This window comes from Symphalangus syndactylus, chromosome 6 (assembly GCF_028878055.3).
Source record: "Symphalangus syndactylus isolate Jambi chromosome 6, NHGRI_mSymSyn1-v2.1_pri, whole genome shotgun sequence".
Lineage (NCBI taxonomy): Eukaryota > Metazoa > Chordata > Mammalia > Primates > Hylobatidae > Symphalangus > Symphalangus syndactylus.
In genome coordinates, this window is record NC_072428.2 from 51,178,493 (window position 1) to 51,205,193 (window position 26,701).

Genomic DNA, 26,701 nt, shown 5'->3' on the forward strand with positions numbered 1-26,701 from the left:
GAATTAAAACAAGGTATATAAGACTCACAAATTCTATTCTTTTTACCATATTTAACCATTTTAGATATGGACAGGAAGACCCTTGATAGATTAAGCTCCCGATAATAGGAAATTACTAGAATAATATAGGAGTCTTTCTGAAGTTGATTCTAGCGGTGTTATCAGTGTCTGTAGACATGGAGGAGTCAAGGCCTGATATCTTCAGGGGAATTCAAGCCACCAGTTTAACATTCAGGGGGGTTGCATCAAGCATTTTGTGTGTTTTTAGTTCTGTCCCCAACAGTATTTCAGACAGAAATATTCACAATTTCTTATTAAAAATATATTGACACAAATTATAAAGCCCTAGCTTTTAATGTTTATAGCATACATTGTCTCTTTTAGGTTGCAGTACACAGTGGGAAAGAAATGGGTCTAGAAATTAAAAATAAATGAATAACCTTTGGCCATATGATGTCAATCATGCCTAAACTAAAGCATCACCACAAGAATTGTTTATATCTGACTTTTGTTTTCTGCTGTGATTATGTGAATATGCTTGTGATGGAAAATAAATGAGATCAAAAGGGCATAAAGATATGATAGAAAGGGTCTGTGAACAATTTAAGGCCTGACCACACAAAGGCACAGGCTCGAGTAACCAGCTGTTCCTGTATTTTTAAGAATTACCTCATTAATACAAAACATCCTTACAGAGAAATACATTAAATCAAATGCAAGAAATTATACATGAGGTATTGGAATAACAATTCAGAGAAACAAAGAAGTTCAGCAAATTCAAAGATCATTTTTTATATGTTCCTGATGGGTGGAGTCCAGACAATCATTGTATCCATTCCAAACAACAGTAGACTCCAGCTCTGTTTCATGTCAAATTGCAACACTATGTCATCACTGAGACTGAGACTGGCTTTGGAGTCAGAAGACCTGAACTGAAATTGGGCTGGAATTGTAAATCTTACTTAGTGATTAAACATGATTCAAATCAGTGTGTGTTTGTGCGTGCATACACATGCATTTGTGTGCATGTATGTGAGTTCACACCTAAGACTATGCAAATAAAATTAAAATGAAGAAAAATTTTGCATAAGTGTTGAATAGAGGACAGTCTGACAGATACAGGAAATTTTTAGAAGCCTAAGGGAAATTAGGAAGGGATAGCTCAAGTGGCACTATGTAACACCCTTCATGGGAGTTCTTTCAGAGGAGTTGTGAAACCTTTGGGGAATCTTGATGACGCCAGACAACACTAGAGGTTTGAGCAGTCTTTATAAAGGCTCTACATGCTAGTCTCAGGAAAGGAAAGAAGCCAAATTAATTCTGAACCATAGCACCAGGCTGATAAAGGTAATAAATATCTTAAAAGATTTTTTCCATGTCCTCTATATAGCAAGCTCTGTGTAAGATTATTTAGGGCAATTTTTATTAAATCCTCACCGAAATTCTACAGAGGAATGTGATAAGGAAAGATGAGAATAGTATATAGAGTGTCATGTGGTGGTAGAAAGCAAAGATGGAAAGAGAAAGTAAAATGCAGGTGTTGTTATTAGGAGTAAAAGAAGAAGACATATACTATGGGGAGGAGGTAGTGCAAGGCTAGGCATAAAATAAAGATGGAATGGAAGAATGCATAAGAATTTCATTGGGAGATAGAGAAAGGAAAGGTCTGGAATTAAAGAAGATTAAAAGAAGGAAGATGAAGAATGGAGATAAGAATGAAAAATTAAAAAGAAGATGAGAGTAAAACACTGATTCAGGTAATGAAAATCAGAGTCAAAAACAGTAAAACAGCAGGGGTAAACAAGAATCAACTATTTGCATGGAAGAACAGGGCTTTAGCAGGTCCTCAGAACTTAAGGAATGTTAAAGATTTTTCAAGTAGTTCCCAAGAAAAACCCCTAGTAGGGATGAACCAGCTGGTCGTTCCCACCTGAAAGCCACAAGAATTGCTGGGGATACAGAACAGCAGGCCCAAACAAGTGAAGGCTCTCGCTTGACATTTAAAGGAAAACAAAACCCCTCCTCAGGGTGCAGGCAGAAGGTTAGGCAGGCATCACAGAGTGCTTTGTTTAGATCTGACCATTGTGATTTCTGGGAGGGAGGGGCCCAAATTTTGTTAGAAAGTCACAACACAACAAGTGTGAGTGGACTACACTATCTTTCAAAAATTCTTCTGTGTCTAAGATACTCAAATCTGTAAAATAACTTATTAGCAGTCATGTTTTTCCAAAAGAAAATCCTTATACTATAGCAGAGAAACAGGAGACAGAAAAGGTAGGGAAACTACTTGTTCTTGCATGCCTGATCTCACCCCAACCTCAGAGCTCCCAGACCAGCTCTTGAGATGTTTTTCTCTTTTCTCACAAGTACCTAGGTGAGAACAAAGACACCATAGGACCTCTCACAGACTCCCAATTTAAGTTTTTGTCTCTGGCCTCTTAGAAAAATAAATTTTTCTCCTTGTTGAAAATTTTTAATTCATCTGCAGAAGATCAGAACAGAGTTTGAGGGATTATAAGACTTATTCTGAAAGAAGATTGACATTCAATCATCCATATTCACTCACTCATTGTTTTATGTCTTCATTACACTAATAGGGAACAATTAATAAATGCCTTGCATATGCTCAATGAGGTGATGAACCATAAAATAGTCCTTTACATCAGAAAGTTTTAACTTCTAGTAGGAGAGATGGACATTAAACAAATACGTATACAATGTTTAACTATACTCACTGATAAGAAAGAAGAGCCCAAAACTGTGAAAACATCATATGTGGAAACCTTAAGCTACTATGGATATTTGGAATCGGCATAATTGGGAAGGATAGCTAGGCTTTGCTTAGGTAAATAAGAGCTTCACGAGGGGTGAAGAAAAACATAAAGACCTGGAAAGAATGCACGTAGAAATTCTATATCAGGAAGTATCTCACTGGGACGCAGGAACTTAAAGACTGCAAATTTGGCTGAATTAAAGAGACTGAAGGGGAGAGTAAATGGTGTGAGTTGGTGCTAGAGAGGTAGGTAGGGGTTGAATCTTGCTTTACATTGAAGGCTAAGATAAGGATTTAGAGCTTTCTTCTAAGTACATTGGGAACCCTTAAAGGAGTTTTGCTTGAGGTGAATAAATGAGATTTATATTTGTTTTAAAAAAGTCTATTCTAACTGCCAAATGAAGAATGTATTAGAAGGTGGCACTCATGGATACAGAAAGATCGGTTAGGGAGCCTGAAAGAACTGGGCTAAGTATTATCTTATACCTTATGTGTGGTTGTTTATGAGCCAATAACCTTTATTTTCTTCTAGCTACCTTAAAATTAGACTATGGAAAATTATAAATTGTTGAAATTTCTGAAGATTAAATATTAATTTGAATAATTTCATCCAATAATGTGTCATTTGCATATGTAATTCATTATGATTATCCTTACAACAGATATCCAGGATATATTCCCTCTCTCTCTACATATATATACATGTATACATATATATATACACATATATACATGTATATATATATATACACACATATATACACACACACATATGAACATATTAGATTAAAAAAAGGCAAAAACTGCAATTACTTTTGCACAACCTAATATATTTATGTGTATGTATATAGAGTACCTATCCTATTGTATATACACATATATGTAATATATATTATATATACTTCTATTTATAGAATTATATATGTATATACTTGGAAACTGTATGTATCTGCATGTATATGTATCTGTATGTATAAACTTCTGTATACATATATACTTCTATATGCATATACTTGGAAACTGTGTCTATGTGTATATGTATCTATATGTATATACTTCTAAATACATATATACTTCTATATGTATATACTTCTAAATACATATATGCTTCTATATGTATAAATTTCTAAATACATATATACTTCTATATGTATATACTTCTAAATACATATATACTTCTATATGTATATACTTCTAAATACATATATACCTCTATATGTATATACTTCTAAATACATATATACTTCCATATGTATATACTTCTAAATACATATATACTTCTATATGTATATACTTCTAAATACATATATACTTCTATATGTATATACTTGGAAACTGTGTGTATCTGTATGTATATGTATCTATATACATATGGAAGTATATATGATATATATAGAACTATATATGATATATATATATATAAAAAATACCCTTATACACATGGATTTATGTGGATGTAGGTTGTGATGACAGTGGGATTGTATGTAGTTGTGGGTGTGTGGTGATGGTATTGTGAGGTTTTTAGTGGGGTTTTAAAAAATTATTTAGCAATATGCTCTATGTTATTAAGATCTTGGTTATGTCTAATTCTTTTCTGCTAAACCTTGAAAACTATATGAGGAGGAGATATCAAAGGAATTATCAAAATTCTTCACTGTCTACTAAACACTGGATGTTTACTCTTGTTTCCATTTTTCTTTTTTTTTTTTTTTTTTTTGAGACGGAGTCTCACTCTGTCGCCCAGGCTGGAGTGCAGTGGCGCAATCTCGGCTCACTGCAAGCTCCGCCTCCCGGGTTCACGCCATTCTCCTGCCTCAGCCTCTCCGAGTAGCTGGGACTACAGGCGCCCGCCACCAAGCCCGGCTAATTTTTTGTATTTTTAGTAGAGAGGTGGTTTCACCGTGGTCTCGATCTCCTGACCTCGTGATCTGCCCGCCTCGGCCTCCCAAAGTGCTGGGATTACAAGCGTGAGCCACCGCGCCCGGCTTGTTTCCATTTTTCAAATAAAGAAATTTATTCCAAGAGAAGGGAGGTAATCACAAGTGACTGTGTAGGAAGGAAAAAGACAAAGCGTTACAAATATCATCTAAATGTTTTTTAACTTTATTCTTTCCTGTGCTATTCTACTATGCATTCATAAAGCCATTGTTCTGTCCATATGAGAATATATATTCAATTTAGGAGCTGTGAGCCAAGTGGAAGAGTCCAGCCCCACCCGATGGTGAGAACAACATGACGAACTTGAATGCATCACATGCCAACCACCGTAACTTCATTCTGACAGGTATCCCAGGAATGCCAGACAAGAACCCATGGTTGGCCTTTCCCCTGGGATTTCTCTACACACTCACACTCCTGGGAAGTGGTACCATCCTAGCTGTCATCAAGGTGGAGCCGAGTCTCCATGAGCCCATGTATTACTTCCTTTCTATCTTGGCTCTCACTGACGTTAGTCTCTCCATGTCCACCTTGCCCTCCATGCTCAGCATCTTCTGGCTTAATGCCCCTGAGATTGTTTTTGATGCATGCATCATGCAGATGTTCTTCATCCATGTATTCGGAATAGTAGAATCAGGAGTCCTAGTGTCCATGGCCTTTGATAGATTTGTGGCCATCTGAAACCCATTACACTATGTTTCCATCCTCACTCACAATGTTATTGGAAAGATTGGAATAGCTGTCCTCACCCGGGAAGTCTGTGTGGTCTTCCCTGTGCCCTTCCTTATACAGCGCCTACCCTTCTGCCATTCCAATGTCTTGTCTCATTCATATTGTCTTCACCAAAACATGATGCAGCTAGCTTGTGCCAGCACCTGCGTCAACAGCCTCTATGGCCTCATCGTTGTCATCTTCACACTGGGGCTCGATGCTCTCCTCATTCTACTGTCTTATGTACTCATCCTGAAGACTGTGCTGGGCATTGCCTCCAGAGGTGAAAGGCTGAAAACCCTCAGCACCTGCCTCTCTCACATGTCTGCCGTGCTTCTCTTCTATGTTCCTTTTATTGGTGCCTCCATGATCCACAGATTTGGGGAGCATTTATCACCAGTAGTGCACATGCTCATGGCTGATATATACCTACTGCTCCCGCCTGTGCTAAACCCCATTGTCTACAGTGTGAAGACCAAGCAGATTTGAAGAGTGATCTTTCAAGTGTTCCAGAGGAGAAAAAAATAGGGTCTAGTAGAATGGAATCATGTGTAAGAAGCAGAGTAATTATCCACTGGAAGAATTAATTATTTAATTTTCCACAGTTATGGTGCATCAAATTTTGCACATCTGGGGAAACGTAGGAGTGGGTAAGGCTTGTAGCTGAAGATACATAACAGGTCATTATTGTTCTGTATATACTATATTTTGGAATGTGTGCATTTTGAAATATGGTATCACAAAATGTAATTTATTAAGTAGCTTCACACTTTTCTTTGACACTGGAGATGAGCATCAGTGAGAACAAATTATCACATTTATCCAGATAACACTTCATAAAATATTTAGTTATATTTCACCCTTGGTTATCCTTTTGCTGTGCAGAAGCTCTTTAGTTTAATAAGATTCCATTTGTCCATTTTGGCTTTTGTTGCCATTGCTTTTGGTGTTTTAGTTATGAAGTCTTTGCTCATGCCTATGTCCTGAATGGAATTGCCTAGGTTTTCTTCTAGGGTTTTTATGGGTTTAGGTCTAATATTTAAGTCTTTAATCCATCTTGAATTAATTTTTGCATAAGGTGTAAGGAGGGAATCCAGTTTCAGCTTTCTATATATGGCTAGCCAGTTTTCCCAGCACCATTTATTAAATAAGGAATCTTTTCCCCATTTCTTGTTTTTGTCAGGTTTGTCAAAGATCAGATGGTTGTAGATGTGTGGTATTAATTCTGAGGGCTCTGTTCTGTTCCATTGGTCTATATATCTGTTTTGGTACCAGTACCATGCTGTTTTGGTTACTGTAGCCTTGTAGTATAGCTTGAAGTCAGGTAGCATGATGCCTCCAGCTTTGTTCTTTTGGCTTAAGATTATCTTGGCAATGTGGGCTCTTTTTGGTTCCATATGAACTTTAAAGTAGTTTTTTCCAATTCTGTGAAGAAAGTCATTGGTAGCTTGATAGGGATGGCAGTGAATCTATAAATTACCTTGGGCAGTATGGCCATTTTCATGATATTAATTCTTCCCATCCATGAGCATGGAATGTTCTTCCATTTGTTCGTGTCCTCTTTCATTTTGTTGAGCAGTGGTTTGTAGTTCCCCTTGAAGAGGTCCTTCACATTCCTTGTTAAGTTGGATTCCTAGGTATTTTATTCTCTTTGAAGCAGTTGTGAATGGGAATTCACTGGTGATTTGGCTCTCTGTTTGTCTGTTATTGGTGTATAGGAATGCTTGTGATTTTTGCACATTGATTTTGTATCCTGAGACTTTGCTGAAGTTGCTTATCTGCTTAAGGAGGTTTTGGGCTGAGAGGATGGGGTTTTCTAAATATACAATCATGTCATCTGCAAACAGGGACAAATTGACTTCCTCTTTTCCTAATTGAATACCCTTTATTTCTTTCTCCTGCTTGATTGCCCTGGCCAGAACTTCCAATACTATGTTGAATAGGAGTGGTGCGAGAGGGCATCCCGGTCTTGTGCCAGTTTTCAAAGGGAATGCTTCCAGTTTTTGCCCATTCAGTATGATATTGGCTGTGGGTCTGTCATAGATAGCTCTTATTATTTTGAGATATGTCCCATCAATACCTAGTTTATTGAGAGTTTTGAGCATGAAGGGCTGTTGAATTTTGTCAAAGGCCTTTTCTGCATCTATTGAGATAATCATGTGGTTTTCGTCTTTGGTTCTGTTTATATGATGGATTATGTTTATTGATTTGCATATGTTGAACCAGCCTTGCATCCCAGGGATGAAGCCAACTTGATTGTGGGGGATAAGCTTTTTGACGTGCTGCTGGATTCGGTTTGCCAGTATTTTATTGCGTATTTTTGCATCAATGTTCATCAGGGATATTGGTCTGAAATTCTGTTTTTTTGTTGTGTCTCTGCCTGGCCTTGGTATCAGGATGATGCTGGCCTTGTAAAATGAGTTAGGGAGGATTCTCTCTTTTTCTATTGATTGGAATAGTTTCAGAAGGAATGGTACCAGCTCCTCTTTGTACCTCTGGTAGAATTCGGCTGTGAATCCATCTGGTCCTGGACTTTTTTTGGTTGGTAGGGTATTAATTATTGCCTCAATTTCAGAGCCTGTTATTGGTCTATTCAGGCATTCAACTTCTTCCTGGTTTAGTCTTGGGAGGGTGTATGTGTTGAGGAATTTATCCATTTCTTCTAGATTTTCTAGTTTATTTGCACAGAGATGTTTATAGTATTCTCTGATGGTAGTTTGTATCTCTGTGGGATTGGTGGTGATATCCCCTTTATCATTTTTATTGTGTCTATTTGATTCTTCTCTCTTTTCTTCTTTATTAGTCTTGCTAGCGGTCTGTCAATTTTGTTAATCTTTTTAAGAAACCAGCTCCTGGTTTCATTGATTTTTTTGAAGGGTTTTTTGTGTTTCTATCTCCTTCAGTTCTGCTCTGATCTTAGTTATTTCTTGCCTTCTGCTAGCTTTTGAATGTGTTTGCTCTTACTTCTCTAGTTCTTTTAATTGTGATGTTAGGGTGTTGATTTTAGATCTTTCCTGCTTTCTCTTGTGGGCATTTAGTGCTATAAATTTCCCTCTACACACTGCTTTAAATGTGTCCCAGAGATTCTGGTATGTTGTGTCTTTGTTCTCACTGGTTTCAAAGAACATCTTTATTTCTGCCTTCATTTCATTATGTACCCAGTAGTCATTCAGAAGCAGGTTGTTCAGTTTCCATGTAGTTGTGCGGTTTTGAGTGAGTTTCTTAATCCTGAGTTCTAATTTGATTGAACTGTGGTCTGAGAGACAGTTTGTTATAGTTTCTGTTCTTTTATATTTGCTGAGGAGTGCTTTACTTCCAAGTATGTGGTCAATTTTGGAATAAGTGCGACGTGGTGCTCAGAAGAATGTGTATTCTGTTGATTTGGGGTGGAGAGTTCTGTAGATGTCTATTAGGTCTGCTTGGTGCAGAGCTGAGTTCAAGTCCTGGATATCCTTGTTAACCTTCTGTCTCACTGATCTGTCTAATGTTGACAGTGGGGTGTTAAAGTCTCCCATTATTATTGTGTGGGAGTCTAAGTCTCTTTGTAGGTCTCTAAGGACTTGCTTTATGAATTTGGGTGCTCCTGTATTGGGTGCATATATATTTAGGATAGTTAGCTCTTCTTGTTGAATTGATCCCTTTACCATTATGTAATGGCCTTCTTTGTCTCTTTTGATCTTTGTTGGTTTAAAGTCTGTTTTATCAGAGACTAGGATTGCAATCCCTGCTTTTTTTTTGTTTTCCATTTGCTTGGTAGATCTTCCTCCATCCCTTTATTTTGAGCCTATGTGTGTCTCTGCAAGTGAGATGGGTCTCCTGAATACAGCACACTGATGGGTCTTGACTCTTTATCCAATTTGCCAGTCTGTGTCTTTTAATTGGAGCATTTAGCCCATCTACATTTAAGGTTAATATTGTTATGTGTGAATTTGATCCTGTCATTATGACTTTAGCTGGTTATTTTGCTCGTTAGTTGATGCAGCTTCTTCCTAGCATCGATGGTCTTTACAATTTGGCATGTTTTTTTCAGTGGCTGCTACTGGTTGTTCCTTTCCATGTTTAGTGCTTCCTTCATGAGCTCTTGTAAGGTAGACCTGGTGGTGACAAAATCTCTCAGCATTTGCTTGTCTGTAAACGATTTTATTTCTCCTTCACTTATGAATCTTAGTTTGGCTGGATATGAAATTTGGGGTTGAAAATTATTTTCTTTAAGAATGTTGAATATTGGCCCCCACTCTTTTCTGGCTTGTAGAGTTTCTCTTCTGCCAAGAGATCCACTGTTAGTGTGGTGGGCTTCCCTTTGTGGGTAACCCAACCTTTTTCTCTGGCTGCTCTTAACATTTTTCCCTTCATTTCAACTTTGGATAATCTGACAATTATGTGTCTTGGAGTTGCTCTTCTTGAGGAGTATCTTTGTGGTGTTCTCTGTATTTCCTGAATTTGAATGTTGGTCTGCCTTGCTAGATTGGGGACGTTCTCCTGGATAATATCCTGAAGAGTGTTTTCTAACTTGGTTCCATTCTCCCCGTCACTTTCAGGTACACCAATCAGACGTAGATTTGGTCTTTTCACATAGTCCCATATTTCTTGGAGGCTTTGTTCTTTTCTTTTTACTCTTTTTTCTCTAAACTTCTCTTCTTAGTTCATTTCATTGATTTGATCTTCAATCACTGATACCCTTTCTTCCATTTGATCGAATCGGCTGACAAAGCTTGTGTATGCATCACGTAGTTCTCGCGCCATGGTTTTCAGCTCATTTCAGGTCATTTAAGGTCTTCTGTAGGCTGTTTATTCTAGTTAGCCATTCATCGAATCTTTTTTCAAGGTTTTCAGCTTCTTTGCAATGGGTTCAAACATCCTCCTTTAGCTCAGAAAAGTTTGTTATTACTGATCTTCTGAGGCCTACTTCTGTCAACTCGTCAAAGTCCTTCTCCGTCCAGCTTTGTTGCGCTGCTGGCAAGGAGCTGTGTTCCTTTGGGGGAGAAGAGGCCCTCTGATTTTTGGAATTTTCAGCTTTTCTGTTCTGTTTTCTCCCCATCTTTGTGGTTTTATCTACCTTTGGTCTTTCATGATGGTGACCTAGAGGTGGGGTTTTGGTGTGGATGTCCTTTATGTTTGTTAGTTTTCCTTCTAACAGTCAGGACCCTCAGCTGCAGTTCTGTTGGAGTTTGCTGGAGGTCCACTCCAGACCCTGTTTGCCTGGGTATCACCAGCGGAGGCTGCAGAACAGCAAATATTGCAGAACAGCAAATGTTTCTGCTTGATCCTTCCTCTGGAAGCTTCATCTCAGATGGGCACCCAGCTGTACGAGGTGTCAGTTTGCCCCTACTGGGAGATGTCTCCCAGTTAGGCTACTCGGGGGTCAGGGACCCACTTGAGGAGGCAGTCTGTCCATTCTCAGATCTCAAACTCTGTGCTGGGAGAATGACTTCTCTCTTCAAAGCTGTCAAACAGGGACAGTTAAGTCTGCAGAAGTTTCTGCTGCCTTTTGTTCAGCTATGCCCTGCCCCTAGAGGTGGAATCTACAGAGGCAGGCAGGCCTCCTTGAGCTGAGGTGGGTTCCACCCAGTTTGAGCTTCCAGGCTGCTTTGTTTACCTACCCAAGCCTCAGCAATGTCAGATGCCCCTCCCCTAGCCTTGCTGCTGCCTTGCAGTTTGATCTCGGACCACTGTGCTAGCAGTGAGCAAGGCTCCGTGGGCGTGGGACCCTCCAAGCCAGGCGTGGGATATAATGTCCTGGTGTGCCGTTTGCTAAGACTGCTGGAAAAGCGCAGTATTAGGGTGGGAGTGTCCCGATTTTCCAGGTACCATCCCTTGGCTAGGAAAGGGAATTCCCTGACCCCTTGCACTTCCCGGGTGAGGCGATGCCCCGCCCTGCTTCGGCTCACACTCCATGGCCTGCACCCACTGTCCAACAAGCCCCAGTGAGATGAACCTGGTGCCTCAGTTGGAAATGCAGAAATCACCCGTCTTCTGTGTCACTCATGCAGGGAGCTGTAGACTGAAGCTGTTCCTATTCAGCCATCTTGGAACCCTCCTTATTCAGAGTTTTTATCATGAGTGAGTACATGATTTGACACATGATTTTCTGTGCCTATTGAGATGACCATGCAATTTTTGTCCTTTTTTCTAATGTGTATTACATTAGTTGATGTTGAAATACAAAACCAGCTCTGCACTTAGGCATAAATTCCACAAAATCACAGTGCAGAATTTTTTTTTTATGTAGCCAAATTTAATTTGCTAATATTAAGAATTTATATGTCTATTTACTTCAGGAAAATTTGTCAGTGCTATGTTTTTTGTTATGATTTGGCTTTAGAATCAAGATTACACTCTACTTCTGGATTGAGTAGGATTTGATAAAATCCTTCTCTATTTTTAAAGCATTATGAGAAGCATTAGTTATTATTTCTTCTTTTAATATGTGATCTAATTCACCCACGAAATCATCTGGACCTTGACATTTTTTAGTAGGAAGAGTTTTAATTAGTAATTGACTTTATTTGTTATAGGTCTGTTTAGAATTGCTATTTCTTCTTGAGTCAGTTTTATATTTTTATTTTTCTAGGATTTTAAAAAATTTCAACTAATTGTCTAATAGTGTTATCCCACATTGCATTCCTGATTTTGGTAATTTGCATCTTTTGCTTTCTCTTTAAGTCTTGCTGAGGGTTTTCAATTTTTTAATCTTTAATTATGTCATCTGTATTTATTTTGTTTTTTAAATTTTATTCCATTATTTTCAGCTTTATTAAAGTATAATTGACAATTTAAAATTGTCTATATTCAAGGTGTACAATATGATGTTTTGATATATGTATACCTTGTGAAATGTTGACCACAATCAAGCCAATTAACATATTTATTATCTCACATAGTTAGCATCGTATGTGTGTGCATGCATGTTTGTATGTGTGTGTGCGTGTGTTCGGAGGATACCTAAGAGGTGCCCTTTGGCAAATTTTAAGTACACAATATATTATTATTACCTATAAATCATCATGCTGTACATTAAGCCTCTAACACTTACACATCTTATAACTGTAAGTTTGTATCCTTTGACTCACATTTCCCTATTTCCCCTACACCCCCTCAAACCCTGATAATTACCCTTCTGTTCTGTTTCTATGAGTTTGACTTTGTTAGAGTTCACACAAAAGTGAGGTTGTGCAGCATTTTTCTTACTATGTCTGGCTTATTTCACTTGGCATAATGTCCTCCATATTTATCCACGCTGTTGCAAATGACAGGTTGTTCTTCTTTTTTAAGGCTGAATATTATATATCTATCACACTTTTTAACCTCTTCATACATCAATGAACATTTAAGTTGTTTCCATATCTTGGCTATTATGAATAATGCTTCAATGGACATGGGAGTGAAGATATCTCTTTGAGATCATGGCTTTATTTCCATTGAATACATATCCAGAAGTGGGAATGCTGAATAATATGGTGGTTTTATTTTCAATTTTTTGAAGAACTTTTATACTATTCTTCATAATGGGTGTACAAATTTATACTCCTACCAACAATGTACAAGGATTCCCTTTTCTCCACATTCTCACCAACACGTGTTTAGTTTGGCTATTGATTGTTCTTTGTTTTGTAAATACTCAAGGAAGCTTAGGTTATTGATTTGAGAAATGAATGTGCTCTGTATGATATGAATATTTTAAAAATTATTAAAGCTTATTTTGCCTCCCAGCCTACAATTCTTCATACAGAAAATCCTATATGTGCTTGAGAAGAATACACAGTCTGCTATTGTGGAGAGTATTATATAAATGTCATTTTTGATTCATGGTGTTTTTCAAAAGATTTCTATTTCCTTGTGTATTTTTTAAATTGTTTTATCAATTATTGAGTTTGGGATATTAAAATCTTCAACTATTATTGATAAATTGCTTATCTCACTCATTAATTTTGTCAGTTTTGGTTCATGTATTTTTGGCATCTAGTGTTCTTTATATATGCATTTATGATTGTTATATGATATTAGTATAGCCACTCCATCTCTCATGTATTTTTGTGGGGTATATAATTTTCTACCTTCTTACTTTCAACTATTTACCCCTTTGAATCTATGGTATGTCTTTTGTATACAGAATATAGTTAAAACTTGCTTTTCTATTCTACATAACAATGTGCCTTTTATGACGCATGTTTAGTCCATTCACTTTGTGATTATTGATATGGTTGAAATTTCACCTGTCATTTTGCTATTTGTTTTCTGTTAGTCTTGTGTCTTTTTTTGTTCCACTGTTTTTTCATTGCATTCATTTGTTTAAATGTTTTTGCTGAATGATTTCAATTCATCTTTTGATTTTTTTACTGTTTATTAGCGATTGTTCTATAAATTACAATATGCACATCATTATATAATTTACTTCAGAATAATATTAACTTAATTCCAGTAAAATTCAAAAGTTTTGTTTTAATAAATTTTTAATTTCTCCCCCTTGTTGTGCTATTATTATAATATATATACATACATATACAGACACACACATATACAATATATAAAATTTACTCAACAATATAATATTATAATTATTTTTTCATCCAATTCAAGCCTGTTAAGGAAATTTAGTGAAAATTAACTAAAACGTGTATAGAGTCCTTCATATTTACCCATATATTGAGTATCTCCAGTACTCTTCATTTCTTCCTATAGATTCCAGTTACCATCTGGTTTTATTTTTCAGCCAGAATTCTGTGTTAAATCCCGACCTAGTCTGCTGGTGGACACATTGCCCCAAAGAGGACCAGAACCTCACGGTAGTGGAGTTGCTGGCCCTCCCTATTTCCTTGCCACCAAAATTGCCATGCTAACTGACAGAGCTCCAAATCACGGAAGCTGCCTCATGAGTGCAGGAACAAAGCTGTGGGGTTTCCTTATCTGACCACTGTTGATAGAGCTGGAGGCAGCGGAATGAAGCAGCCTTGCCAAAATGCCAGGCACGTGGCTGTTATTTTCCAAAGTTCAGTCGTTTCAATAAACAAGCTTATATCTCTAATGGATTCCCAGAGTGTCAAAATGGATATTGACAGCTTGCCAGCTTTATACCTGCTTTGTAGGGGAGAGGATGTGTTAGCCTCCTCACTCCATCACACTGGAAATGAATGTTTCCATTTATTGCTTTTTAAAAGTCTGTGAGATTAAGGTTTTTGTTGCATTTATCTTCCTTTTTTAGCTTGAAAGTTATATTTTATTTAAAATTTTAACAATATTTTATAACATATGTATTTGGAATTCTTGTAATAAATGTTTAGGGTTAACTTGTATCTACATCATTACCCTGAAAACAAAACCTAGCAAGTTTTTTTATTTTACTTTTCTTTAGATCCGAGTTTTCATGGTCTTTTTGTCCAGAATTTCAGTTCCAATCTTTCTGGGCATTTGGGCAGGGAAGAAGATATGACTATGGTGTGTGTCCAGTCCTTCTTGTTAAAATTATAAATAATATTTGGATATTACATGTGAAGAGAAGCTAATTCTCAGGTTTTTATTTTGGGAAATTGATTAATGGTGGCACCAAAAACTGACTTAGGGAACCAAGGAGTGTCTTACTGGTTTTGCTATTGACATAAATTCCTCTTCACTGTTTCCTAACTGATGACTCTGAAAGAGGCATTAAGATGTGTCTGTTAAGATCTGCTTTGGATTATTTGAATTTAAATTGCATGGGACATCCAAGGTGAGATGAACCTAGAAGGATCTGGGAATATATATTAGTAATTCATCAGTTTGTAGACTCGAGTTGATGTCATGAGAGTAAATAAGACCACTTAGGAAAATAAAGAGGGCCAAGTAAAAATACCTCAAAAATATAAACATACACTTAGATAGAAGAAATAAGTTATAATGTTCAGTAGCCAAGTAGGGTGACTATAGTTAACAACAATGTATTTTATATTTCAAAATAGCTAGTAGACAGAACTTGAAATGTTCCAACATATAAAAATCATAATTACTCAAGGCGATGGATGTCCTAAATACCCTGACATTATCATTTCACATTCTATGCATGTAAAAAATACCACATGCACCCCTTTAAATATGTACAATTATTACATTTCAATAAAATAAAAATTTTAAATACCAATGTATAAATCATAGGGACACAGCAAAGTGAACTAAAAGGCTAAATTCTGAATGGGATAATTTTTAAAAAAGTAAAAAATATATCCATAGTAGCCAAAACTCATTAAGAAATAAATCAAGCTTAGAAAAAATGAATGCCCCTTAATTTAGAAATAAAGGAGTAATTGGGGACTTAATAAGGACAGTTAAAGTGCACCAAAATGCAAGTATCTTAAGGCAGTCTAGAAGTCAGACTGTCTGGGGTTGGGAAGAGAAAAAAATATGGATAAATGGACTGTTTCCTTAAGTGTTTGTCATAAAGGGAGGGAAAAAATAGGATAACACTACAGGGAGAGGCAAGGTAAAAAAATGTGAAAACAATTTAGGAAAAGAAACAGAACCACAGAGCTATGAGGACAGCTATAGAGAAACCTCAAAGGCAAGGAATGAATGCTGCATATACTATTAGGATGGGTGTGTGCATAAGGAGGAAATGTGTATATGTGTATGTGTATGTGTGTGCATGAGTCAGGGAAGGGAAGATGCAGGCCATTTTGGAAAGTTTTATGCAAATTTGGCACGCAATTAAGTAAACCTTTCTGATCATTTTTCAGGTTCCAGAGTTCAACGTGGAATCCTGAACTATGTCAACATTACCGACTCAGATAGCCCCCAATAGCAGCACTTCAATGGCCCCCACCTTCTTGCTGGTGGGCATGCCAGGCCTATCAGGTGCACCCTCCTGGTGGACAATGCCCCTCATTGCTGTCTACCTTCTCTCTGCACTGGGAAATGGTACCATCCTCTGGATCATTGCCATGGAGCCCGCCCTGCACCACCCAATGCACTTCTTCCTCTTCTTGCTTAGTGTGTCTGATATTGGATTGGTCACTGCCCTGATGCCCACACTGCTGGGCCTTGCCCTTGCTGGTGCTTACACTGTCCCTGCCTCAGTCTGCCTTCTACAGATGTTTTTTGTCCATGTCTTTTCTGTCATGGAGTCCTCTGTCTTGCTCACCATGTCCATTGATCGGGCACTGGCCATCTGCCGACCTCTCCACTACCCAGCACTCCTCACCAATGGTGTAATTAGCAAAATCAGTCTGGCCACTGCTTTTCGATGTCTGGGTCTCCATCTGCCCCTGCCATTTCTGCTGACCTACATGCCCTACTGCCGCCCACAGGTCCTAACCCATTCTTATTGCTTGCATCCAGATGTGGCTCGTTTGGCCTGCCCAGGAGCTTGGGGTGCAGCCTACAGCCTATTTGTGGTTCTTTCAGCCATGGGTTTGGACCCCCTGCTTATTTTCTTCTCCTATGGCCTGATTGGCAAGGTGTTGCAAGGTGTGGAGTCCAGGGAGGATCGCTGGAAGGCTGGTCAAACCTGTGCTGCCCACCTCTCTGCCGTGCTCCTCTTCTATATCCCTATGATCCTCCTGGCACTGATTAACCATCTTGAGCTGCCAATCACTCAGCATACCCATACTCTTCTCTCCTATGTCCATTTCCTGCTTCCTCCGTTGATAAACCCTATTCTCTATAGTGTCAAGATGAAGGAGATTAGAAAGAGAATACTCAACAGGTTGCAGCCCAGGAAGGTGGGTGGTGCTCAGTGAGGAGGGTGTCCCTCCATGTTTGGTGATACAGGGCTCCTGATACTAAAGTTTCTGCAAGAACTCAGCTCACCAAGCATGAAATGATCATTCACGTACACATAAGTGCATATACGTGGATGTAGCTTCCTGTCCCTGGAAGTATGCCTGTGTATATTGATGCAAGCTTAGAAGCCCCAAAGAATGAACATGATCCACCCACTGATACATTACATATCAATGGCATAGTAAGGGCCAGAGTCCAGATCTTGTCACAACTATCCAAGTGTGTGCCTGTTGTTATTTTATTGTTGTTAGTCCTGTCACTATATCTATACCTGAATATTGGATAAAGCTAGAAGAGTTAATCATCTACATAGCAAAGGAAAAATAAGACAGAAACATTCTTCTCAACTAGATAGAAGATCCTCCATTGGTTTTGCACCTCCTTAAGAAGTAAGAATTCTGACCAATCCTTAGGAATTAGATAAATGAGGAAAATGCAAGTAAGTCTCTCATTTAGATTCTTCACACCAAGAGATAGGTTATTTAACTCTGATCAGGCCAGGAAAAAAAGAGGGAATATAATTTTTTTAATACTTCATTTAGTTTTCAAAACGTTAGTATGTTTTTTTGAATATATATGTATATTGAATGTTCTCAACACAAATAAATGAGAAATGTTTGAGACTTTAAATATGCTAATTACCCTGCAATCTGATCACTATACATGGTATGCATCAAAACATCACTATGAATATGCATAATTATTGTCATTTAAAATAAAATTTAATTTTTAAAATTTTTGCATATTTCAGAAAAAATAGAATAAGAATAATCTTAAATTATATCTCCCAAACTTAACTATAATTATCTGGTTAGTGAACACTTATAATGTTTTATATAAATGGAATCTTACAAGTGGCATTTGGAATTATTGGTCTGAATTCTTTACTTCCTAGTAGCAGCAGTATACATTCACATCCACGTCAGGAGGGACAAAGTGGATGGATTGTATTTACATTCACTCTCACTTTAGACACATGATTTTCTCTGACCACTGTGGTCCTCATGACTTGTTTTGGTCAATAGGATGTTAGTGGATGTGATAAAAGCAAGAGCTTGAGTGTGATTTTGCTGCAGGGTTTAATTTCTTGTACTAGGGTAGTGCTAACCTAGTAGCTACTTACCCTTGAATCTGGTTTCCGGAAGGAGATACATGGTGCAAACCTGAGCCAAATTCAGAGCCTGGAGCCAGTCCCTGGTTCCCGGAGAACTGAAGCAAAGCCAGCAAGTCAAAGCAGCCTAGATGATGAGGGTTTCTGACAACCTACTGACCAGTGAGAATTACAACAAATGCTGTAGTTGTGAGCATCTGGGATTTTGTAGTTGGTATACAGCAAAAGTTAACTAACAGAGTAATTATAGTCTTATTCTGTGAACATGGTTAATCTATTTTTTGATGCCAATACGATTAATCACATGTGTGTTATGAGGAGCACAATTGTTGTAGCACAATAATTGACTAACTTTAATAATATATATTTTTTATTTTTGTGGGTACACAGTGGGTTTATATATTTATGGGGTACATGAGATGTTTTGATACAGGCATGCAATGTGAAATAATCACATCATGAAGAATGGGGTATCCATCCCCTCAAGCAGTTATCCTTTGTGTTGTAAACAATCCAATTACATTCCTTTAGATATCTTAAAATGTATGATTAAGTTATTATTGACTATAGTCACTCTATTGTGCTATCAAATAGTAGGTCTTATTCATTCTTTCTATTATTTTTTATACCCACTAACCATGCTCACCTCTCCCCCAGGTTTCCACTACCCTTCCCAGCCTCCGGTAAACAACCTATTCTCTTTGTCCATGAGTACAATTGTTTTTATTTTTAGATCCCACAAATAAGTGAAAATATGCAATGTTTGTTTTTCTGTGCCTGGCATATGTCACTTAATATAATGACTTTTAATTTCACCCATGCTGTCGCAAATAATAGGATCTCATTCATTTTATGGCTGAATAGTACTCCATTGTGTATATCTAGCACATTTTCCTTATCTATTTGCCTGTTGATGAACGCTTAGGTTGCTTCCAAATAATCATAGCTATTGCGAACCATGCTGCAGCAAACGGGAGTGCAGATAACGTCTTTAATATACTGATTTCCTTTCTTTTGGGTATATAACAGCAGTGGGATAGCTGGATCATAGGGAAGCTCTAATTTTAGTTTATTGAGGAACCTCTAAACCATTCTCCAAAGTAGTTGTACTTACTTATGTTCCCACCTTGGCAGCATTGCCTGTCTTTTGGATATCAGCCATTTTAACTGGAGTGAGATGATATCTCATTATAGCTTTGATTTGCATTTCTCTGATGATCAAAGATGTGGAGAACTTTTACAGATGCTTGTTTGTCATTGTTTTTCTTCATTTGAGAAATGTCTATTTACCTCTTTTGCCCATTATTGATTAGATTATTGTTTTTTTTCCCTGTGGAGTTGTAGAGCTCCTTATATATTCTAGTTATTAATTCTTTGCCAGATGGGTAGTTTGCAAATATTTTCTTCCATTCTGTGGGTTGTCTCTTCACTTTGTGGATTGTTTTATCTGCTGTGCAGAAGCTTTTTAACTTAATGTGATCCTATTTGTCCATTTTTGCTTCGGTTGCCTGTGCTTGTGGGATATTGCTCAAGAAATTTTTACCCAGATCAATTTCCTGGAGAATTTCCCCAATATTTTTTTGTAGTAGTTTCCCCAATGTTTTCTGTAGTAGTTTTCACTTAGAATAATTTGGCTATTCTGGGTATTTCATGGTTCCATACAAATTAAGATTGTTTTTTCTATTTCTGTGAAGAATGTCATTGATATTTTCATTGGAATTACATTAAATCTATAGAGTGCTTTGGATGGTATGGACATTTTAACAATATTTATTCTTTCAGTCCATGAACTTAGAATACTTTTCAACTTTTTGGTACCCTCTTCAACTTCTTTCATCCGTGTTTTATAGTTTTCACTGTAGATATCTTTTGTTTATTTGGTTCAATTAATTTTTAGGTATTTAATTTTACATGTGGCTATTGTAAATGAGATTACTTTTTAATTTTTTTTTAATTTTTGATCACTGTTGGCTTATAGACATGCTACTTATTTTGTATGCTAATTTTGTATCCTGCAAATTTACTGAATTTGTTCCTCAGTTCTAATAATTTGTTTTGGTAGAGTCTCTAGGTTTTTCCAAATATAAGATCCTATCTTCTGAAAATAAGAATAATTTGAATTTTTCCATTCCAATTTGGATGACTTTATTTCCTTTTCTTAATACTCTAGCTAGGACTTCCAATACTGTGTTGAATAATAGTGGTGACAGTGAACATCCTTCTAGTGTTTCAGATATTAGAGTAAAGGCTTTCAGTTTTTCCTCATTCAGTGTGATACTAGTTGTAGGTCTGTCATATATGGCTTTTACTATTTTGAGATTGTTCCTTCTATACCCATTTTTAGGGATTTTATTATGAAGGGGTGACGAATTTTATCACATGCTTTTTCAGCATTAATTGAAATGATCATATGGTTTTTATCCTTCATTCTGTTGATATGATGTATCCCATTGATTGATTTGCATACGTTGAACCATTCTTGTGTCCCAGGGATACATCCCACTTGCTCATGATGAATTATCTTTCTAATTTTTTTTTAATTCAGCTTGCTAGTATTTTATTGAAGATTTTTGCATCAACATTTATCAGAGATACTGGCCTGTAGTTTTCTTTTTTTGATGAGTCTTTGGTTTTAGTATCATGGCAATACTGACCTCATAGGATGAGTGTGGAAGTATTCCTTCCTCTTCCATATTTTGGAATAGTTTGAGTAGGATTGGTATTAATTATTTAATTGGTTGGTGGAATTCAGCAGTGAATCCATCGTATCCCAGGCTTTTCTTTATGGGAAGGCTTTTTGTTGTGGCTTTGATCTTGTTACCTGTTATTTGTCTGTTTATATTTTGGATTTCTTCCTGGTTCAATCTTGGTAGGGTGTATGCATCTAGGAACTTCTCCATTAGTTCTAGATTTTCTAATTTATTGGCATATAGTTGCTTGTAATAGCCATTACTTATCCTTTAAGTTTCTTCAGTATCAGTTGTAATGTCTCCTTTTTCATTTCAAATTTTATTTATTTGGATCTTCTCTCATTTTTTCTTAGTCTGGCTAAAGGTTTGTCAATTTTGGGGAAGTTTAACTTTTCAAAAAACCTTTTTGTTTTATTGATCATTTGTATTGTTTTCTTTGTTTCAATTTTATTTATTTCTGCTCTGATCTTTATTATTTATTTTCTTCTTTTAACAGTGTACACTCATATGCATGAACAAAGAGCTTCTATCTGAAACTGAAATTTATATTTAAAAGGGAAGCAGAACATATGAGTTTGAGAAATTTGCAGCCTGACCATGTGGTAGGCAATAAAAACCCATTTTTTCTGGGGATAAATTAGAGCCAGCTGCATAAATTTGAATAAATAAAGAGGAGCCAAATGTTAATAGCCACCACAATGGGGAAAATGTCTCCCAGGTATTTCAGACCTTCACTGCAGCCCCTCCCACCACAGACCTGGAGGCCAAGGAGGGAAAAATGGTTTTGTTAGCCAGGCCCAGGGCCATGCTGATCGATGCATCCTTGAGACATGGCACTCTGTGTCCCATCCACTCCAGCTCCAGCCATTGCTAAAAGGAGCCAAGGTACAGCTTGGACTGTTCATTCAGAGAGTGCAGGTCCCAAGCCATAGCAGCTTCCATGTGGTATTGGGCCTGTGGGTGTACAGAAGGCAAGAGTTTAGGTTTGGGAGCCTCTACCTAGATTGCAGAGGATGTATGGAAATGCCTGGATGTCCAGGCAGAAGTCTGCTGCAGGGGTGGTGCTCTCATGGAGAACTTCTACTAGGGCAGTGGAGTGAGGAAATGTAGGGTTGGAGCCCCCACACAGAGTTCCCACTGGGGCACTTCCTAGTGGATCTGTGAGAAGAGAGCCACCATCATCCATACTCCAGAATGGCAGATCCACCGATAGCTTGCACCATGCACCTGGAAAAAGCCAGCCTATGAAAGCAGCTACAGGGGCTGTACCCTGAATAGCCACAGAGGCACACGTGCTCAAGGCCTTGGGAGGCCACCCCTTGCATCAGCATGCCCTGGATGTGAGACATGGGGTCAGAGGAGATTATTTTGAGGATTTAAGATTTAATGACTGCCCTGCTGAGTTTCGGACTTGCATGGGACCTTAGCCCCTTTGTTTTGGCCAATTTTTTCCATTTAAAATGGGAGCATTTACCCAATGCCTGTACCCCCATTTTCTCTTGTAAGTAAATACTTTTTCATTTTACAGGCTCACCAGTGTGAGAAACTTGCCTTGTCTCAGATGAGACTTTGGACTTGGACTTTCGAGTTAATGCTGGAATGATTTAAGACTTTGGGGGACTATAGGGAAAGCAGGATTGTGTTTTGAAATGTGAGAAGGCCTTGAGATTTTGGAGGGGCAAGGGGCAGAATGATATGTTTTGGCTCTGTGTCCCCACCCAAATTTCATGTTGAATTGTAATTCCCAATGTGGAGAGAGGGACCTGATGGGAGATGATTAAATCATGCTGTTCTCATGATAGTGAGTAACTTCTCACGTTATCTGATGATTTAAAAGTGTGTGGCACTTCCCTCTTCACTCTGTCTCTCTCCTGTCACCATGTGAAGATGTGATTGCTTCCTCTTCACCTTCCACCATGATTGTAAGTTTCTTGAGGCCTCCACAGCCTTGCCTCGTGCACAGTCTATGGAACTGTGAGACAATTAAACCTCTTTAATTTATAAACTACCCAGTTTCAGGTAATTCTTTATAGCAATGTAAGCACGAACTAATATACCATGAGGCTTTCAAATACTATTTTATAACCCATTATTTTAACCTAATAACAACACTTTGCCTAAACAAGCTAAAAGAAAAACAATAAAAACTGCACCTTAACTTTGTTTCAGCTGCATTTTAATATTTTTTTTCTATTTAAACCTTATTGTACTATGTCTCGAAAAGCTGATGTAGCTATTATTTTTTATTTATTTATTTTTAGACCTGCTACTTGGCATAAGAGTAGTTTACACACCACAGTTATAGTGTAATAATATTCTGTTTTTCTATGTACTTACTAATTGCCAATGAGTTTTGTATTACTACCTTAAAGTGATTATTTATTGCTCATTAACGTCCTGTTCTTTCAGATTAAAGAACTCCCTTTGAGACAGAGTTTTGCTCTTGTTGCCCAGGCTGCACTGCAATGGCATCATCTTGGCTAACCGCAACCTCCGCCCCCGAGGTTCAAGTGATTCTTCTGCCTCAGCCACCTGAGTAGCTGGGATTACAGGCATGCACCAACTCACATGGCTAATTTTTGTATTTTTAGTAGAGACGGGGTTTCTCCATGTTGGTCAGGCTGGTCTCGAACTCCTGACCTCAGGTGATCTGCCTGCTTTGGCCTCCCAAAGTGCTGGGATTACAGATGTGAGCCACCATGCCCGGCCTAGCATTTCTTATAGAACAGGTCTGGTGTTGAGGAAATCTCTCCACTTTTGTTTGTCTGGGAAAGTCTTTATTTCTTCTTCATCTTTTAAAGATATTTTCATTGGATATATTATTCTTGGGTAAAAGAACTCTTCCTTCAGCACTTTATTTATGTCGTTACTCTCTCCTGGCCTGTGAGTTTCAAGTGAAAAGTCTGCTGTCAGATATATTGTTTCTTTTCTCTTGCAGCTTTTAGGATCCTTTCATTATATTTGATTTTGGGGAATTTGATTATTAAATGCCTTGAGGTGTTATTTTGGGGGTTAAATTGATTTGGTATTCTCTAACCTTCTTGTACTTGTATATTGATAACTTTCTCTAGGTTTGGAATGTTCTCTGTTATTATCTCTTTAAATAAACTTTCTAACTCTTATCTCTTTCTCTACCTCCTCTTTAAGACCATTAACTCTTAGAATTGCCCTTTGAGGCTATTTTCTGGATCCTATAAGTATGCTTTGTTGTTTTTTATTCTTTTTTGTTTTGTTTCCTCTGGCTGTGTATTTTCAAATAGCCTGTCTTCAGGCTCACTAATTCTTTGTTCTGCTTCATTAATTCTGTGATTAAAGGACTGTAATGCATTCTTCAGTATGCCAATCATATTTTTCAGCCCCAGAATTTCTGCTTGATTCTTTGTAAATATTTCAATATCACTGTTACTTTTTTCTGATGTAATTCTGAGTTCCTTCTCTGTGTTATCTTGAATTTCTTTGAGTTTCCTCAACACAGCTATTTTGAATTCTATCTGAAAGGTCACATATCGCTGTTTCTCCAGGATTCATCCCTGGTGCTTTAGTTTATTTGGTGAGGTCATGTTTTCCTGTACAATGTTATTCACTGTTGGGTCATTCAAGAATTGTTTATTTATTGTAGTCTTCACTGTCTGGGCTTGTTTGTACCCATTCTTCTTGGGATAGCTTTATAGATATTTCAAGGGACTTGGGTGTTGTGATCTAAGTTGTATCTACTTTAGGGGTAACCCCAAGCCCAGTAATGCTGTGCTTCTTCTAGACTCAGAGGTACCACCTTGATGGTCTTAGACAAAATATGGAATATTCTCTGGATTACCAGGCAGAGACTCTTGTTCTCTTCCCTTACTTTATCCCAAACAAATCGAGTCTCTCTGTGTTCTGAGCCACATGAATCTAAGGGTGGAGTGACACAAGCACCCCTGTGGCCACCACCAGTATGTCTGTGCTGGGTCAGACCTGAAGCCAGCACACCACTGGGTCTCACCCAAGGCCTGCTGTAACCACTTCCTGGCTACTGTCTTCATTTGCTTTAGGCCATGGGGCTCCACAATCTGTAGTTGGCAAAGCCAGCCAGGCCTGTGTTCTTCCCTTCAGGAAGGTGAGATCCCCCAGGCCCCAGGTGGGTCCAGCGATGCTGTCGGGGATTTAGGCACTAGGGTCAAAAGCCTTAGAAGTCTACCTGGTGTTCTGTTATACTGCAGCTGAGCTGGCACTCACATCACAAGATACAGACCTTCCCACTCCCTCTCCACTTTTCAAAGGCAAAGGAACCTCATCCTGTAGCCACCTGCCACTACTGGCCATGAGAAGTACTGCCAGAAAACGGCAGATGTTCCTGTAAGGCCCAAGGGCTCTTAAGTCAGCTTGTGGTGAATACTGCCTGGCCAGGAACTCACCCGTCAGGTCAGTGGGCTCCCCTCTGGCCCAGGGCAGGTCCAGAAATGCCATCCAAGAGTCAAATCCTGGAATGGGGGATCCCAAGAACCTGCTCTACACCCCTGTGGTTGTGCTTGTACCTACGGTGCAAGAGAAAGTCCCCTTACTCTTCCCTCAAGCAGAAGGAGTCTCTCCCCATAGCCAGCACAGCTGGTAATGTGCTGAATCTCACCTGAAGTCAGCAAGTCTCAGAGGCTAACCCAAGGCTCTTGACATAGTACCTGGGTATTGCTGCTTGTTGTCCAGGGTCCAAGGGCTCTTCAGTTAGCAGGTGATAAATGCTGCCAGGACTAGGTCCTTCCCTTCAAGGCAGCAGGTTCCCTTCTGGCCCAGGATGTGTCTAGAAATGCCATCTGGTAGCTAGGTTCTGGAACAATGGCCTCAGGACTCTGACTGGCGCTCTATTCTGCTGCAGCTGAGCTGGCCTGCAAGATGCAAGATGCAAGACAAGGAGATGTCTCCTCCTACTTTTCTCTCTCCTCTCCTCAAGCAGAAGGAAGGGGTCTCTTTTGGTGCCATGAGCTATGCAGCCTGAGGTTATGGGAGGTGTGATAGCAGCACTCCCTTAGCAGCCTCAGTGTGTCTCGGTCGGTTGCACCCCTCTCCAGTCCACTGTCTCTGGACCAGTTCAGCAACAGGACTCGTCTCGGAGTTGCAGTCCTTGTGGCCTTGACTGCCTTTCAAGTTTACTTAAAGACCCAGATCACTTTGGTCTGTAGTGGTGAGGTTTACAGGAACTCCAGTTTTGACTGCTGGGATCAGCTATTCCCCTCTGATTATGGCTGTTTTAAATGCTCCCTCAATGAGTAAGCATCAGCTGAGTTTGGTCCAGTTTTGTTGTTGTTATCATTTGTTGTTTTTCTGCTCTAACAGGACAGCACTGAGTTTAATGCATCAGAATTTCATTTCTGACACCAGTATGTCTGCTGTCCCTCCCCCAGCACCCAGAGACATTCTCTGCACCACACTGCCATTGCCATTGCCTAATGACAGGGGCAGTGCAGCATCGGGGATTCAAGATAGGTTTTTTAAATCTCTTCAGTGCCTTTTTCAGTGATATGACATTAAAGCCAGTTATTATAAGGACTCATCTGACTTTTTTGTTTTTAAAAAAGTGTTCCTTATGTACAGGTGTTAAATCAGTGTCCTTGTGGTGGGGGGACAATTGGTGGAGCCTTCTATTCCTACATCTTGTTCTGTCCCTGCCCTCTGAATCTCGGTAACTTTCTATATGCCTTTCTGCATCTTGTTTTCTTATAGTAGAAATTCCTCATTCCTCCAAGTGCACTAGGATGG

General features: G+C 38.4%; 3 protein-coding genes across 3 annotated transcripts in view; 2 read left to right on the top strand and 1 right to left on the bottom strand.

Moving 5' to 3' along the window:
• The window catches only part of LOC129484541 (olfactory receptor 51H1-like), a 38,736-nt gene extending 13,083 nt beyond the window's left edge, over positions 1–25,653 (bottom strand). The window contains exon 1 of the mRNA XM_063641788.1: positions 25,627–25,653. The gene's annotated coding sequence lies outside the window, so the exon portion shown is untranslated. The remainder of the gene's footprint in view (positions 1–25,626) is intronic.
• On the top strand, positions 5,006–5,911 carry LOC129484553 (olfactory receptor 51H1-like). Its single transcript, XM_055282731.1, is given in 1 exon segment — positions 5,006–5,911. A coding segment is annotated over 1 exon segment (906 nt).
• On the top strand, positions 16,156–17,127 carry OR51S1 (olfactory receptor family 51 subfamily S member 1). Its single transcript, XM_055282716.1, has one exon. The coding sequence runs from the start codon at positions 16,156–16,158 to the stop codon at positions 17,125–17,127; it is 972 nt and encodes a 323-aa protein (XP_055138691.1).
• Positions 25,654–26,701: the final 1,048 nt, after the last annotated feature.